Here is an 18,031-nt window from a genome sequence, read left to right on the forward strand (position 1 = left end):
GATCTTAAAGTAGTTTTGAAGCCTTGCTAGTTAATAATTATTCGGTATCCTAAATTTTAAAAAAATGAATTTTAGTGGTCAAACATGTGAGATATGACTAAGGTAGTTAACTGCTAACTTTCTACATTTTGTAGAAACAATTCTTCTAGTGGTAGCAAAGTTTTTGATGAATTATTCTTTGTTTAGTAACTTTATTTAAGTGTATTGTAAATTATCCTCTGTACCACTATATATGAATGATTGAAAAGTTCATGTAAGAAACCACTATGTTCTAGTTCTTTAATGGGGAGACTTTAAGATGTTGTCAAAACAACCCATAATTCTACAAGATTTTAAGATTTTGATAGCATTGTAGCAGTTTCCAACTTGCTCCGCTTTGTAAAGCAATATTTTTTACTGGTAACAAATTTTAAGCTATTTGTAGTTTAGTATTTCTCATTTCAAGTAATTTTTCTATCACTACAATAAAAAATTCAAAGTACTATATGAAGTACAACTTTATTGCAGCTTTTTTGTGGTAACTCTTTTAAAGAGTGGGCCTAATTATACTTATTCTACAAGTTTTACTTTTTATATTTCATCTGAGACTGCTAAGAAATAACTTTGCCAAAGGAAATTTTCAGTCATATGTTTTTAAAAATATATAAAAACTAATTTGAATAGAACGTCAACTAATTAGAGATTAAGGTTAGGTGTTGGTAATTTGACCTAACTGCTGTCTCCTGACCTGTTGATTTATTAGCTATGTACAAATCCTCTTATTAAAAATTATCATTATTGTAAATTATTGTTTTTATTAAATTATTTTTATTAAATTTGATATTTTTTATTCTATGATATTTTATGGTGTACACAAAATAATCTTCTTAATTAATATTTTGTTTAGTTCTTCTTATCTTACAAGTGTTTTCTTATCTTTTTTTTTCTAGCAATATTATATTTTTCTATTAAAAAAAATACAATGTTAAAAAATACAATTTAAAATATTTTTGTTTCTCCTATTTTGCCCTCTACCTGTTTTATATAGTAAAATCTTAAGATATTTAAAATTTTTTTGTTAATTTAAAGGAATTACAAATGCCTTTTAAAAAAAATGTATTTAAGAAAATGCATATTTATGCAGGAACAAGATCCGGCAGCACTTGGTCCCACAGTTATAGAAGCAACAAGAAATGCATTAACTCAGCGATACTTTATATTGCCTTATTTGTATACTTTATTCTACCGCAGCCATGCTTATGGAGAGACTGTTGTGAGACCCACCTTTTTTGAGTAATATTTTCAATTATATATATGACCCATTAATTTATGTATTCATATTTAACTAAATATTTCTCTTGCAGTTTCCGATTAGTAGACTGCAAGTCAGGGGTGTGCTTGGGGCAAACTCTTTGATTAGATCACCCTGAAAAGAATTAATAATTTAATGAATTAGTTAAAAACTGAATCAATTTGACAATTCTATAAATAATGAACTGTTGTAACTTACAGAGGAGTAATTCACTCATTTTTATTTTTAATTTTGTTTTAATAATTCAATCAGCTCAACAGAGATGATGAAAAAGGCAAAAACTTATTATAATGTCAAGTTTCTGTTTTGACTTAGCTATTATAATGGCATATATTCAAGATTTCATTTTTGTATCTGTTCTGTGACTTAGCTAACAACTAATACTGATTCAGTGTAGCCACAGAACAAGAAAATCAGAGATAAATGATAAATGTCAGGGAATTTTATCAATCTGAGAAAAATAAGGGTAATGCAGGGAATTAAAGTTCTAAAAAAAATCAGGGAAAATTAATTAGTTTCAGTTAAAGATACCTAAACATACAATATCTTTCTTAAAATAATTGTTTTGCATTCATTTTATAAGTTTTTTTTCTTTCTGTTTGAACTCTAATAGCAAGTGTAACTATTATGTAATATACATAACTTAAGAATTAATAACAAAATTTACACCACAGGTTGCAAAAATCAAGGAAATTCGATAAAATTAGTCTGGAAATAGTTTCACGGATAAGAACTTCCAAAAATTGGTTGTGCTATTCCTGACGCTTACAAGTATTTTATTCATTTTGTGTACCTTATATAAAATAATTATTGAATTTTTATTCTAGATTTCCTGATGATATAAATACTTACAATCAAGATGAAGTGTTTTTATGGGGTCCAGGTTTAATGATTATACCAGCCCTTTATCCTGTAATGTGTATTTTTTATATATGTTTCTAATATATATAATTGTTGAATGATATTTTAAAAGGACGCCATGTCAAGGAAGAAAATTTTCCTCTCAAATTCTCTTTTCCTTTCATTACTAATTTAAAATGTAAAGTGAAGAAAAAGTGAGTTTAGAAAAACCTAGATAAGTTATGAAGGTTCAAATACTGAAAAGAAAATCTGAAAATAAACAAATGAAAATAAATTATGAGATGATTACTTCAGATTACGCAACGGTGAAGCTCTCTTCTAATAATTTGTTTGCATTTTAATATTTTAAAATATTTTTTTCAGCAATTTAAACTTCATGTCTTACTCTAGATTTGCATGAACTTATTTTTATTTTATTTTAAATTAGTAATAATGAAAAAAAAGAATTTGCAACGAAATTTTTCTTCCGGGGCCTGACGTCCTCTACGTAATTTTCTAGGATTAAGAACATTTTAAGATAAGTTATAATTTAGAGAATTAATTTATTCTGCTAAGTTCTTTTCATAAGGCTATTTAAAAAAAAAACATGTGAGGTATGCATTTTACTACATCTTTATTAACTTATTTTTGTTTCTATGAGCGTGTAATCTTGCAATCAAAATTTTGATGACCTTTTAACTCGCTTAAAAAATCTCTACAAAAGCTCTGTGCCTTATCACTATGCAAATTTCAATAATTTTCTGACCATTACAAACAAAATGTTTTGCTAAGTAGAGTTTACTGCCATCGTAAATTCCTAACTCTTTCTTTCTTAGTGGAGTATTTGAATTACTTTTGAAAATCTATGCCTAATTGCAATACAAGCTCCTAATGTTTCCTGACTTCTGTAAGAAGAATTTATTGTCAATCAAAATTCTGATTACTTTCTGATTAACTAGATTTCTCAAATGTCTCATTTGATTCAAAATGTCTCATTTGACAAATAGTGATTTTAATAATGACGTGTGCATTGATTGTGTTAAATTATTGACTTGAAATATGTGATGTGTTAATTTGACTAGTTACTAGTCTTTACTAAACTACTTTTTCTTTTTTTAAGGAGGTTACTAATGTTACAGCATACTTACCTGAAAGTGTGTGGTATACAGGTGGGCCAACTCCTGAAATGATTCTGAGTAAAGGTGAAAACCACACTTTCAGAATTGATAATGTTACTATTATAATGGGTGTGAGGGGTGGTTACATTTTTCCTGCTCAGTTTGATTCTTCTACGACTACTAAAAGGTAACCTTTTGAACAGTTTGATTTTTTGCTATTTTAAATGTTTTTTTTTAGCTAACATTTTACTCATTAACACCCAAGTTGCCGCAATTCCACAATGAACTATCTTTTCCACTATGAACTATTCCACTATCCACTTTTTCCACTATGAACCACCACTTTGACCTTCTCTCTTCCACAATGAACTATGGAGAAAACTAACTCATAAGTAATAGGTTTCAACTCAAGTGAAAAAAGGAGAAGGAATTTTTAAAGAAAAAAATGTAATATTGATTGCAGCAAAACTATAATTCTACTACAAAAATATAATTCCAATTCACTAGTATATAAGACATGTTAACTTGATTCTGCAGTGGGGTCCTTTTCATAAATGAAGGTTGACATTCACGACAACACCACTTCCCACATTGGTGACCTTTGGATGTGATGTGAACACGCCTACCTAGGTAGAAACGCTCACTATGATTTGAACAAGCGTGCTTCGATGGATGGTCCTTATTGAACAGTTGAATTACTATTGTGATTGCTACATGATATGACAGCGTGAGGAGGTTATCCTCACGCTGTTGCTTCTCGGTCTCGATCAGACACAACCTATACAATCGACTGCTAAAGGCAACACAGGAGTGACACGACTGTGAACTTAATACAGCTCTCACAAACAGCAGTCAAAAAGTAAGGTGATCTTAATACAGCTCTCCTGGTTTCTCACAAAACAGAAATGAATTAACTAGTGGTATCCGTTCATCAAATTCTATCACAGAAATAATTCTGGTGATAGAGTACCTTAGCAAAACTATAATTCCTCTGCAAAAATTATAATTCCAATTCACTAGTATATAAGACATGTTAACTCGATTCCATGGTGGGGTACCTTTTCATAGATAAAGGTTGACATTGTCTATATCTCACAACCCCCACAATGATTATTAAACTGCGAATGACCAACTTTTTTTAGAAAAAGTTTCTACCTAATGTAAAAAGTAAAATGTATATCTATGTATATGCATGTAAATATATATGTACAAAAGAAGCTAATCACACACATAACTTTTGAACGGTTGGTTGGATTTTCATTCTGTAAAGTGCTTTGTTAATATCTCAAAGAAATCTCTTAAAATATGTTAACTGTAACTGTAGCGGAATATGTATTTTGACAGAAAGTATACTCTTCTGTAGAAACATACCTTTTTTTTCATTGAATTCAGATTCACCCTTAAAATAGGGGTAATAGACAAAGTCTTGAAAAGCTGGCTTTTATAGTTTAACCACTATAATGGTTCAAAAATTATGTTAAAGTATGCAAAATTATGTCCAATTATGTTATGTTAAATTACTAAACTCAATTTTATTTTAATGTGTCACATTTCTCATCATATGTTTTAAATGATTTGCTAAACTACAATAATCCTTTCACAGAAAATTACAAGTCCTCAACTCAAAGATGTAATATAATAGGGAATTTAAATTAATTAAATAATTTTTATTAATTAATTTGTTAATGATGAAAAAAGCTGGGAATTGTAAGGTATAAAATTTTTTAAGTATTTAGAATTTTTTAAGCCTAAGTAAAATTTTCATGTCATTTGATCGATAAAAAAGTGCTTAAAAACTAATTCAAAAGATAAACTACCATGGTATTGAAATTACACCCTATTTTGAAATTGCGTTGCCAAGTTGCAGTACTTCATATTCTACATCATATGAGTTAGCGTATAAATGAAAGTATTTATCCGTTCTTTAATCATTTATGCCCAGGAAACTAAGAAACGCCTTAATTTTAAGAATTTTGTAGGTAAAAAACTGGTAATCATATTTTTTAAAATTTGATATCCATCTTTTTCTTTAAATTATGTGTTTTAGTTCTAGGGTATACATACAACCTTTTTCATTAGTAATCAAGTAACAGATTCGGTAGAATGTTTTTTCCCCACAATAGTGCTGCTGCTTTTAAATTTTACAGGATTCTGTTTTACTAACCTCGTAAAAATTGTTAAAGGGTGCAGCAAATAAAATTTTTACTATTAAATTTTAAATAAATCATCATCAGATATTTTAATGTTTTGAATTTAATGAATAAATAAAATATTGAAGAAAACTGTATAAATTTTAAATGATAGCAGAGAAAAGTTATTTTTTCTAGGTTCATCTTCAACGTTTTTCACAAAAAAAAAAAAAAATGTTTACCAGAGAAAATAAAAATTACATTTTGGATTATTTGACTATGAATGAATTTTGAAAGGCTACGAGTTTAAGAATTCAATCCTAGTTGGTGTAATTTCTTAATAAGTGTAATTTCTGTCTTTAAAAGCCTGTTTTTTTTTTCTTTTCAAGACAAAAAGAAATGCAAAGATCAAATTTTGTTCGTTAATTCGTCTAAATTAAATAATAATAATAATAATAATAGAAGGATGCTTGAAACAAACTTAATTTTAAAATAATTTAATTTGATTAAAAAAAGCTAAAAAAATATGACCAGTTGAGAAAACTCTTAACAAAGTAGTAATTTTTTTTTCAATATAAAATTCTTTCTAATGACAAAATATTCAGTGAACTAAAAATATTATATGTTCACACAATTTCAATCTATTTATGATATTTTTTTTTAGGTAAATTAGTATAAAATAAATTCAAATTAAAAATAAATCATTATAACATCTTATATAGATTCTGTATATAGCTTAAAAAAGTAAGATAATACTTTTTATTAATATTTAAACTTTTCCAGTTTAGGTTGAAAAACTGTTAAATTTCTTACACTACGTTAAATTTTGTCAATTTAAAATCAACACTCTTCTTATAATATTTATTGCTAAATAATTGCGTTGATAACTTTTAGTTTTTTCTATTTCTCCAGTCTGTTCTATTTTTCGTATTTATTTATTTTTATTCTGTTATTTTTTTAACCCTGTGTTCTAGAAGAAATTTCTGTAGTGATCAGCAATATTTAAAAAGTATCACATTATGTTAAGCATCAATGTTTTATGTCATAAATATTTTGTTGTTTGACAGCAATAGTGAAAGAAAAAATAGTGTGTACATATTTTTAGATTTATAATAGCCAGAACAAGAACTGTGCAACTTTTCCCCTTATTTAAATTTGTGCTTAAACTTAAAGTTATATTTTATCTACACCTTCATCACAGTATATGAAAGATTTCTACTATTTTGTTAATGGTATAAAAACCTGATGGAAATAAACGCAATTGTTATTTTATTAAACATTACAGTGAAACCTCCAAGAAAAACCAGCTCTATGTAACGACCACCTGTAATTACAACTACTTTTAGGAGGCACAGAATTTTTTTCGTAGACTTTGTGTTGAAGAAAAAACCTCTAGAAGAAACCATTAAAACCTCTCCCAGCGACCGAGAAAATATCTCCACCAAATGCAGAAAAGGTCAAATAAGGAAACACAAAAAAAAAATATTTAAAACAAATTTAACAAAACAGATATTAAATAGTATTTCTACCAATGAGAAAGTTGAGATTTTACTTATTATGACATTCGTGTGTATTAAAGGTGATAAAAACATTAAATTACCAATGAGTGATTTACTCATATGCCAATGGAGAATAACTTAAAGGATAGAGTGGTACAATCCCCAACCATTCCTTCATAACCATTCCTTCATAATCATTCAATCATAAACCATTCCTTCAATTTTATCGATCCAATAGAAAAAGTACGTATATGTGTCTAGACAAAAAAATATATATAGGACAGGGGTGTTCAGTCGAGAAGTTAGTCAATGCAATGTTAACTTGACAACACCAATTAAATTAGAGTAATCAAACAAAACATTCTAATGGCCAAAGGATCAAAAGTGGTATCAGAACAAAGCATTGGTGCTGACCAACAAATTACTCAATTTAAAGGTCCAAGGTCAATAACTCATTTCTCATACAAGAGATAAAATATGGTCGACGATTTTTTTAATTATATTAATTTAATCCTTCATCGAACAATTTTTACATGCCTATACAAATCCTCTAGAGGATTTGTATGGGCGTGTAAAAATAGTTCGATTTAGGATTAAATTAATATAATTAAAAAAATCGTCACACATCACTGTGACAGTATTCAACATATTTCTGTGAGGCTCTTATTTAGAGAGCTCTTTTGGATGATAAAACCACATGTTTCAATCAGATTGCACCAAAGACGAGGCTATCAATGATTTACTTATAGAGTTGAAAGTTAAATTAGAAAAGAAAGTTATTTTCAAAAAATCAAACGCACCTCTTCTCATCTTTTAAAGCTAACTTATTTTTATGATATAAAATTAAATGCAAACTTTAAGCAAAAAACATAATTGTTTATTTATTTAAAATATCTTTATCATTCATAATTGATAAATTTGTTTTTAAAACATAATTATATCAGTTGGGATCATTTCTATAGATGTTAAAGTTTGTTCTTCGATACGTCTTTTCGTGCCGCCGCCAGAAGTGGCTTTTCTGGATCAAGAAAATAACACTGATTAAAATTAAAAGCGTTTTCTAAAAATTGTGTACCTTTAATAAAAATTTTGAAGTCTGTGGAGGTAACCTCTAACAACGACCAACCTCCATCAACAACTATTTTAATGTGGAACGGAGAGTGGTTGCCCCCCCGAGAGGTTTCACTCTACTTGCTAAACTTTTCAACATTTTATAATCACATTATTCCTCTGTATCCACCACCTTTGGCACAGCAATATAGTCCCTGTAATCCTAAAGTACCCCTGTGATCTTCCTTTTCATACTGGCCCTTTTTATTTTTTCATTTATCTTAGTTTATAACGCAAATCAAATTTTATTATATTGAGTATGTAAAAAGAAATGTTTTGGAGTAGTGCTTTACAGACTTCAGTCGGTAATTCTTGTGTATATGCTACAGTTTTTTTTAAAAAAAAAATTAAATTTTATTTCACGTAGGATTTTGAACATGTTATTTAAAATTTTTTCAAAAATAAACAGTGCTGGCCAAAAAAAAATTAATAAAAATACTTACGAGGTTATTACAACTTCAAATGTATTTGTTTTTTCTCCTAGCTGCATATTATTTTTTTTTTCAACATCTGAGATTTTAGAGAATTATTAACATCTTTTGAAATAAAATAGTCTATATATTTGGTTTTATAAAGTTCAAATGTGTATTAAAACATGCTCTTTAACTATTTGTTTTTTGTTACATTTTTTAAAATATTTTTTTCATTTTCTTATCATTTTACAACATAAGATAATAAAATATTTTAACTGTGAAATTATATATTATGAATCTGTGATCTCTGAAATGGGTTATTTTTTGAAAAATTTTAGTAATTTTTATTATCTAATGTTGTATTGTTTCCCTAGCAACTTCAACCCTCATTGGATCAATATTCAGGAATTTTGGCTCAATAAGAGTTCAAAGGGTTGTTATTTTTCCAATATTGACCCTAGGTAGAATCGTCCAATTCACCCTATATTTTACAGCCACTTTACAACAAGTATCGACCCTATATAAAATTGTCAGATTCACCTGATATTTCATATTACTTATTCAACCTATACTGGCCCTATATAGGTCATTCTAGGACCACCATTATAAAATCTAGACATCCCATTATTGGTCCTTTGATGCATGTTCTTTTAGAAGCTATATTGAGCCAATTTTAAGCTAAACTGGGGCCAATTTAAAATTGTTGCTAGGGTTGTTTTTAATATGTTTTACTAAAAATTATGAATTCTCCTAATTTTGATTGTTATTTTCAGTCGTCAAAATCCCTTTGTTTTATGTGTTGCTTTGAATCAAAATGGAGAATCTGAGGGAGAACTATACTGGGATGATGGTGATTCTTTAGGTATTCAAAATATTATTGAGATATATTTAAACACTTTTACTATTGATATACATACAAAAATTTCTCTGCTAAGTTTTATTTATTATTTGCTTCAAATAACCTACCCATTTTTTGGACTTATCGAATGTGTAATTAATGTTAAATGGCGCTGAGATAGCCTGGTTGGTAATCATAATTTGAAGTTAATGCTATTTATTGATATGCTCACATTTTTTACAATTCTTTTATTATTAGTTATTATTATTCCAATATCATGCATTTGAGTAATCATATTTGATGCTCTCTATTTAAGTCAATACCATTTTAAATCCATGCAGCATTTCAATCGTTTTATTAGTTTTTATAACTATGAATTCTCTAATATTTTTTTTTAAAATTCCTACTCTACGAATTCCTTTATACATTATTATTCCGACAAGCTAAATTTAATTTGTGCATTTATTAGTCGCTTTTGTTGCAACAATACCACTTTTTTTTCAATATACTTTTTTATAGTTATCGTTCCTGATATCTGTTATTTTTAAATCCTGATATTTTCACATGATATAATTAAGAATCAAAGTTTGAAATCCACTTTGACCTGCTTGATTTATGCTAAATTCATGCTGTGTTTCAAATTTTTTTTCTGGCAGTTATTGCTGCTGATTTTCACATGATTTTTTAAAATCCTGATATTATTGTAACATGGGAAATTCAAATCAGACTCCTAGACTTGGAGGTTGGGCTGCTCTGGAGAGCAAGACACATCAAACAGACGTCTATTGTACCCAAACCTTAGATAATGACGAGCAAAAAAGTTTTATAGCTGTAACGAAGTTACAGCTATAAAACCCATATAACTATACCCATAATGTAGAGGTGTTATTTGAGGGTACAGAGAACCCTAATAATCTTCCTCAAGCCATTCCTTTTGAACTTGAGAAGCTCTTTTTGACACACACTGGGGTAGTTACAATTTAATTTTATTGCTTGTCTCTGACCCTCCGAGAATCTGTAAATACCTGCACCTGATTTACTGTTGATCCATCAGTTTACCATACGAGACGATTTCCCCCAAGCTACCGAGGAGGTTTTAGCCATTCATCTGTAGAAGGAAAATTTATCTTAAAAGGCATATGAGAAGCATGTCTTAGTGACACATAATCCCTAGGCATAATAAAAGGACCTGGGGCACGAGGTTAACCCATGACTAGAATATTCCTTCCATAATCTAAGGTACATAAAATGTTTCATGCATGTCAGAGCTTCAAAGCGGAGAGTGTTTCCCTTTAGGCAAAATAGCAGAGGGAGTAGGTTAAATATAACTGAAGTGTAGTATTTTTAAAACGATGGCTAAGTTTTTTAATAAATTCTAATTTATAAATCTCAAAATTATTAAAGTTAAAAGTTGATTAAAATCATTTTGGAATACTGGCAGCATACTTATAATATACTACTAATAATATATATAATAATAATATATTCTTATAATAATATATTCTAATAATAATAGATTCTAATAATAATATATTCTAATAATAATAGATTCTAATAATAATATATTCTAATAATAATATAATGTTATACTTTTAATGGTTTCAGATGATACATAATAAGTTGTAATTGTATATTTTATAAAAGCGCTTGAGTTGAATATTTTGAAATTTTTTAATATGTTCAACAGAAATATTTTTACACTATATACATAGTAAATAGTAATTTTCTGCCCCTGATAGTTTTTTTTTTCTTTTTGAGGATTCTAAATATGTAACATTTTGAATATTTATTTTTATGCATTTATCAATATTTTATTTGCATCAACTCTTATATTTTCCTTCTATTTTAGAAACTTTTGAGAATGGGGAATACAATCTCCTCCATTTTTCAGCTTCCAAGGTCAGTAATAGTTTTTCATTTAATATTGATTGTAGAGAATGCTTATTGTATTCCATGGCAACCTTGAATTGTCAAAAAAATTTTTTTTGGTGAAAAAGTAAAAAAAAAAAAAACTGATGCATTTTTGCAGGAAAACAACCAATCATAAAAATTCTCAGCTACAATAAGTAACTCGTGAGGATGAAGTAAATAAGTCTAACATTTATTCACGTTACTTCTTGTTAAAATTTTGTTACTGTGAGGTTGAATTTTCTATAATTTATTAAAATTAGAATATTAATATTAAATACGTTTTAATTGTTTTTTGTTTAAAATTTTTAAATCACAACATATTTGCAGTTTATCAATACTATTTACTAAAATAGTTCTAATTAGTTTTAAAAATTAAGCTTTTTGTATACATTAAATTTGGTTCTCAATTTGCAAGTTATATGTATGATGGCTGTACGACCAATTCTTGAAGAAAATGTCACTTTTATATTTATTTATATACTTATGTATTGTAGAATCTATATTTTAAGTCTTCGCTTAGTGGAAATTTGTTTCTGACAAAATGTAACTTATTGTGAAATTTTTTATCAATCTATGTTTCATTGCCTTTTTCAAAATATTGTCATGTATAAGAAAAGATGTGATCTGGAATTTTTATATTTTTCTTGAAACATGTCGAGAATTAAGGAAAAATTTTATTTATAAGATTAACCGTGTGATAACCATCAAAATTGATTAACTCGATAATCAAAGAATTTTTTTCTATCAAGCTATTTCTTTTTATATGTATATTTTCTAATGTTAAAAATGATAAAATGCTTTTAAAAGTAAAGTGTAAAATTTATTTTAAATATATTTTTATTGTCATATACTTATAACTATTTTATAAAATGATTGCTTAGATGATTTAGATTGCTGTGCATTACCTCTATGATCTCATTTTTAATCAAACAATTAAAAAGAACTGAAATGAATGTGCAGGCAGTCAATGATTGAGATCAGATTTAGATTTTTCTGTGCATTACAGCTATGATCTCATTCTTAATCAAACAATTAAAAAGAACTGAAATGAATGTGCAGGCATTAAATCACAATTTTTTGTTTAAGTTTATTAAAATTTTAAGGTAAACACAAAAACAAAACTAATTTATCTTTTTAAAGAGATTTGGAGCACTCAGAGATAAAACAAGTTATACTGACAAATTAAGTTTTTGCTTAAGTAATACAAGAGTGAGTTATTACTTTATGACTTTCTATTTTTTGAATTTTTCTTGTCAGAATTTATTTCTTTCAACGATTTTCAATTAATATTTTTATTTTTTTTTGCAATATATAACTTTTTGAAAAATACTTTTAAATTAATTTTGTTTAATTGTTTTCTATCATGGCAAATATTTAAAAAGTATAAGTTTTGTTTTTATTTGTTAAAACAGCAGTTTTATTGTTGCTAATAATTTCCTGAAATTAATGGACACATCTTGTGATATTATCTTACTTTCAGTCTCTTTCTTTTACTTTTCTGTTTGTGAAATATTGCTTTAGTTAAAGTGAAAATGTCATTTTTTTGAAAAAATTAAACTTTTCAATCATTTTAAATTTCGGCAGAAATTTCCATCATTTTAGTGCCTCAGTGTAAATGAACATCTTAATTTAAAAGTTTTGACCATAGTATTTTAAATTTAAAAAAAATATATATATATGATCTGGTGTAAAGACAATGATGGCACATTGTTTGTAATATTATTTTCTTTCCCTTGTTGTTTGCAGACTGTCAAAGATGGTATTGAATTTTCTTTCTTTTACTCTATTAAAATATCATTTGAAATTCTACTTGCCTGTTCTGATTGTTGTTTTTATTTTGTTTGATTTTTATTATTAAACTTCTTACGGTTTTATAATCTTATTTTAAATTTTTTTATATTTTATTAAGTATTGTTCTTTCTTTAGAATGTTCTACGAAATGAAATAATTAGGGACAAATATGAAGATAATATGATGCTTTACAATATTCAAATAGTGGGAATGAACTCACCGCCTACAAAAGTGTCTTTCAATGGTACTGACTGCATGAAGAGGGTAATATATCTTATTTGTGATGCAATTATCTTGTATTGTTGTTATATTGACCACTAGTCTCGTCTCTAAATTAAACTGAACTTATTGCATAAACTTATTGCATCCCTCTCACTGGTATCATGGATCTCAGGGAAATTAGCATGTAGAAATTCGTTAAGTATGAGACGGTTTTGAACCTGGGTAATTCTCCACAAACATAACAAACAAACAAACAAAATATCGCAAAATTGGCTTGAAATTAAAAGTTTTTATTTACTATTTCTCTTCCTCCGAGTGTACATATATATAAAAAGGGTAGTGTATATATATATGTCCATACATATAAAAAGGGTTTTCAATTTCTAAGAAAAATTTTAATACTACCTAAATGTCACTCTCATAGCTTGTCAGAAACTTTTTCTTAAACTAATTTAATTTATTTAAAATTTTTATGCCAGCATTTCTACATTTAAAGTATAAACTACGTTTACATAAAAGTATAAAATAATATTTTTTTAAACTGTTTAATTATTAAGTTCACCAAGTTGTATCATTCAGAAGTTTGTCCATTCTCTTGGCGCGGGAAATTTTCTATAATTTGACGGGAGGAGAGAAAATTTTTCAATCTTGCACATTGCAACCATGTGCATTTTTTTCTTTTTGTTGCATATATAAAATGCTTTTAACATCAGATTTACCCAACGTTCACATCATTGATTTGAAGTTCTCAACTGAGATGTGTAACAGTTTCTGCTGTCACTTTTCTGTACAACATTTCTATTATACAGAAAAGCATCTTTATTTTAAAAAAATTATTGTTATGTGGAATAGTGTGATTCTAATAAAGGAAATTTCTTAATCCTAATTCTGTCTCTAGAACTTTGTGGCAGAAATAGTATTTTTAAAAAATGCTAAATCCCCGGCATGGAAAAATGTCATTTTCCTAGCATTTAAGCCAAAAGAACAACTAATTTGTCAACATTGTTAAAGTTGGTTTCCTTTATTTTCTCTTGTTAAATGCCTTATAGAAAGTAAGTATTTGAGTTCACCTTAAAAGATATTTTACATTAAGTGTGTTAAAGTATTATATCTTCAACTGTATATCCTATTTTAGGGAGAAATTTTTTTTAAATAAATAAAACCTTTCTCAGCTGCCAAAAATTAAAGGAATATTTAATATAAATTACTATTTTGTTTTATATTTGGCTTATAAAATATATTTAGTTACTTATTTGGAAACCAAACTAATTTGTATCATCAAATATGAAATCACCGCACCAAATTAAAATGATAAGCGAGTCTTTTTCCACTCACCACCAGAGCCTGACTAAGGCAGGGGCGTATGGGGCATTTGTCCCGTTCCCCCACAGAGGGGCCCCCCAAATCGAATAAAAAGTTTCGAGTAGAACTTTTTTTAAGCAAAATTTCAGTGGTGTGTAAAATGCATCAGCTTTATGTTAGCTTCTTCATTAATCTATCGTATAGACGCAAAAAATCTATATTTCGTAAAACCATGGCTTTCCTGTGCGGAATTAAGCTAAATTTCTGCAATTACGATGAACAAATTTGGCCAATCAACAGTCTGTATTTTTACATATCGCAAAATGCGATATGTTTACAAAAGTACAGGCTTCTGATTGGCTTTACGGAGCCATTGTAATTGCAAAAATTTAGCTGAATTCCGCCCTAATGTCAGCCAGGATCTGATTTTTTTGGGGCTAGATGACGAAGTTAACAATCAGTAAACTAAATTCAGCATGATGGACAAAGAATTGTCAGAAAATCAATAAATTGGACAGAGCGATTTTTTATTTGACCATCGGAGGGGGGGATTTATAGTTATTTTAGGTTCTAATCAATTTTCCTGTTATCTATAATGAGGTGTAAAATTTTAAATACCTCCATAAAGTTTGGTTTTTTATTACTGAAATAGTGCAGCAGAGGGGATCCCCAAAGAAGTTATTGCCCCTGGCTACAATTAGGCTAAGTCGTGCCCTGCTCACCACCTTAATTTTTGTCTACCATCTCAACTAGGCACGCCTGAATTCGGACATCACTATTTAAAATGATATGTTCACGTCAAATTTAGAGACAATGTTATTCCAACATGGTTTTTACATCTATTTCACTAATTACTGTGTTTTGTTGCCTTTCAATGAGTATATAATAGGAGAGTGTGATGGGGACTAAATCTCATTACACATGTCAACTAGCTTCCATTATGTATTTTGTTAATATTATATTTACTTACAAAATGAAATGCAATTATTATTCTTTCTTTTTTACTGCATTGATTGGATTAGATAAACAACTAATGAAATGATATTGCGTTTTACGCGAGAAGAGTAAAATATGTATACATGTCTTAACTGGTTTGGCCTTAGTGGCCATTTATTGAAAATATCTTAAAATATGCTTTGATGTGGTTAATCAGGCAAAATAGGGGATGGGCAAAAATATCAAGTTTTTTTAAGGTGTGCTATAACTTTTGACAACACTCATAATAAGCACACGTTTGACAATATTTTTAAAAAACTCACTTTTTTTTGTTGCTAAAATAACGTTTTTAGTAAAATTTTAAAAGTTTTTTTAAAAATTTGCTTCCTCTATTTTTGAATAGTATTTACAGGCCTTCCTAATATTCTCCACTAATTTGTATTGTTATAAAATTCAATTTTCATAAATATACCATTTGAAAAAATGCATTGATTTGAAAATTATTAACAATAGTTTAACATTTTTTTTAAAAATCTTTCTAAATCTTGTTATTTCTGAATTTATTATTGAATTTATCTTTGATTTTGACATTTAATTGAATTGAAGTCTTGATTTTATTAGAGCCTGTCTGAAGATGTACCAAATGAGTCTGCTCATAGAAAACTTTTTTGGCTGACTAAGCATTCTCTTCCAAAGGATGCAGAATGTGTCTATTCTCCTATGTTTCCCGTAAGTATATTAGGAATGCACCATTCTGGTAGGTTCTGTTAAATATTCAGCATTTTAAAAACAATTTAACTGGATGAATGATTTTCATTTTTTTATCATATAGTCCAAAAGATTGATGTGAAAATATTAATTAAAAAGAGAGTCCAAATTGTTTTCACGAAATAAAATAATTTATAGTATTTATTCAGATAAGCTTGGAGCATAATTATGCTTTATCTAAGAGGCAGATAAAGAAAAAAATTAAAACATGTCATGCTTTTATCTTTTCTGTTAGACATCAGAATTATGTTTCAGATTTAATAAAATCAGATTAGGTATCAAAATTATCTTTCACTTGATTTTACTACCTTTTTTGATTATTTTGACACTTCCTTGATAGTATTTAAAAAGTTTGATATATCATTAGGTTTGATACATAAAAAGCTATGCAGGGATATTTTTGAGAACTGTACTGTAGAATTGCAATGTTTAAATATTTATATATTTTTATTTTATATATATGGTACCTGCAAAGTTTGAAATCCGGCATTCTGTATAATGACTAGGCATTGTATGTAATGCCTAAAGCTGGCCGGCAATGTATAAAACGATTAATATTTCACACATTTCCTAGACATTCTATAGAATGCCAAATGAGAAACCGGCAAAGTATACGATACATCTCTGATTTGTTTCGTAATGTAATGAAATGTAATTCAAAATGTCATTCAAGCCTGTCATGTTCCAACAAGTTGGTTAATCTCTTATTTGAAAATTTTGTTTCCCTTAATAAGAAAGGCGTAAATTATGTTTTGTACAACTTTCATTTTTCTTTACCCATTTTGAATAAAAAAAAATTTAATGGTACTCTCATTATTTTTTCAGAATAACATTTTTATTTTAGAGAAGTGCACATCATTTACATAATAACCTCATCAGGATGTTTTTTTTCATACTTTGCCTAAATAGAATTTGTCATTCTATAGAATGCCTAGGTATTATATACAATATTTAGGGAAAGTATGGTACTTCTCATATTTCATACCTTGCCTAAAAACATTCGGCATTATATAAAATGCCTACGCATTCTATAGAATGTTAGTGTTTTATACTTTGCTGGTAACATATTTATTTTTTTAGTGTGTGCCTATATTATGTTTTTTTAAGATAGTAAAAAGACTTATTTTAAGTGACATTTTTAAATCTAAAACTCTTAGAAATCTAAAAATAATTTCTATATTTGTTCTTATTGTTCAATTTATTATTTTCAGAATGGCATATCTGTTGGTTTAAATCCTGTTGCTAATCTCTTACAACCTTTCAACCTGACGTGGCATTAAACAGCTTGCAGTGCATGTAGTTATCTTTTAAGAGAAAAATGAAGTGCCTAGAGAAAAAGAATTTTTTTTACATTTCCATTCTACTTGTTTTATGAATTTTTTAATTAACTACATTTCTGTACCCATTATGAAAAGTGATTGATTATTATTTTAAATGTTTTTAATAAGTATCTCATTTTTCTAGTTTTAGCACACACTAAATAGTATTTTTAACGATGGTGTGAAACTCATGGACTATTGATATATTCAATGCTAATTTTATCCAAAGCATGTAAATCTGTGTTATGTGTAACATTATTAATGAATATTATAAATGAATAAAATTTATGTTGAATATTCAATAGACTTGATATATTTTGTTCCTCCTTATTACTTCTGTGATTTTTAATTTTATTGTTGCAATAAAGTAGTATAAATCAATGCACCTATCAAAAATTTAAAATACTACATTTAATATAATTTTATGTTTAAAACAGGAATGATTGTGTCCTGGTATAACACCAAAATTCCAGTATTTTTTCTTTTCCAATACCTAAAATTTGCAGAAATTTTTGTTCATTTTTAAGAAAAATTCAATTAGCTT

The 18,031-nt window shown here is 27.6% G+C and overlaps 1 protein-coding gene across 1 annotated transcript in view; it reads left to right on the plus strand.

The window, feature by feature from the left end:
* Positions 1 to 17,789, plus strand: part of LOC107447088 (lysosomal alpha-glucosidase) — a 45,231-nt gene extending 27,442 nt beyond the window's left edge. The window contains exons 12-19 of the mRNA XM_016061902.4: positions 1,124 to 1,272; positions 2,119 to 2,203; positions 3,252 to 3,436; positions 9,174 to 9,262; positions 11,088 to 11,137; positions 13,076 to 13,204; positions 16,022 to 16,129; positions 17,380 to 17,789. Of these exons, the coding sequence (XP_015917388.3) occupies positions 1,124 to 1,272; positions 2,119 to 2,203; positions 3,252 to 3,436; positions 9,174 to 9,262; positions 11,088 to 11,137; positions 13,076 to 13,204; positions 16,022 to 16,129; positions 17,380 to 17,448 (864 nt within the window). The 3' untranslated portion in view covers positions 17,449 to 17,789. The remainder of the gene's footprint in view (positions 1 to 1,123; positions 1,273 to 2,118; positions 2,204 to 3,251; positions 3,437 to 9,173; positions 9,263 to 11,087; positions 11,138 to 13,075; positions 13,205 to 16,021; positions 16,130 to 17,379) is intronic.
* Positions 17,790 to 18,031: the final 242 nt, after the last annotated feature.

The sequence above is a fragment of the Parasteatoda tepidariorum genome, chromosome 6 (assembly GCF_982258835.1).
Source record: "Parasteatoda tepidariorum strain Cologne lab strain chromosome 6, Ptep-v5.0, whole genome shotgun sequence".
Classification (NCBI taxonomy): domain Eukaryota; kingdom Metazoa; phylum Arthropoda; class Arachnida; order Araneae; family Theridiidae; genus Parasteatoda; species Parasteatoda tepidariorum.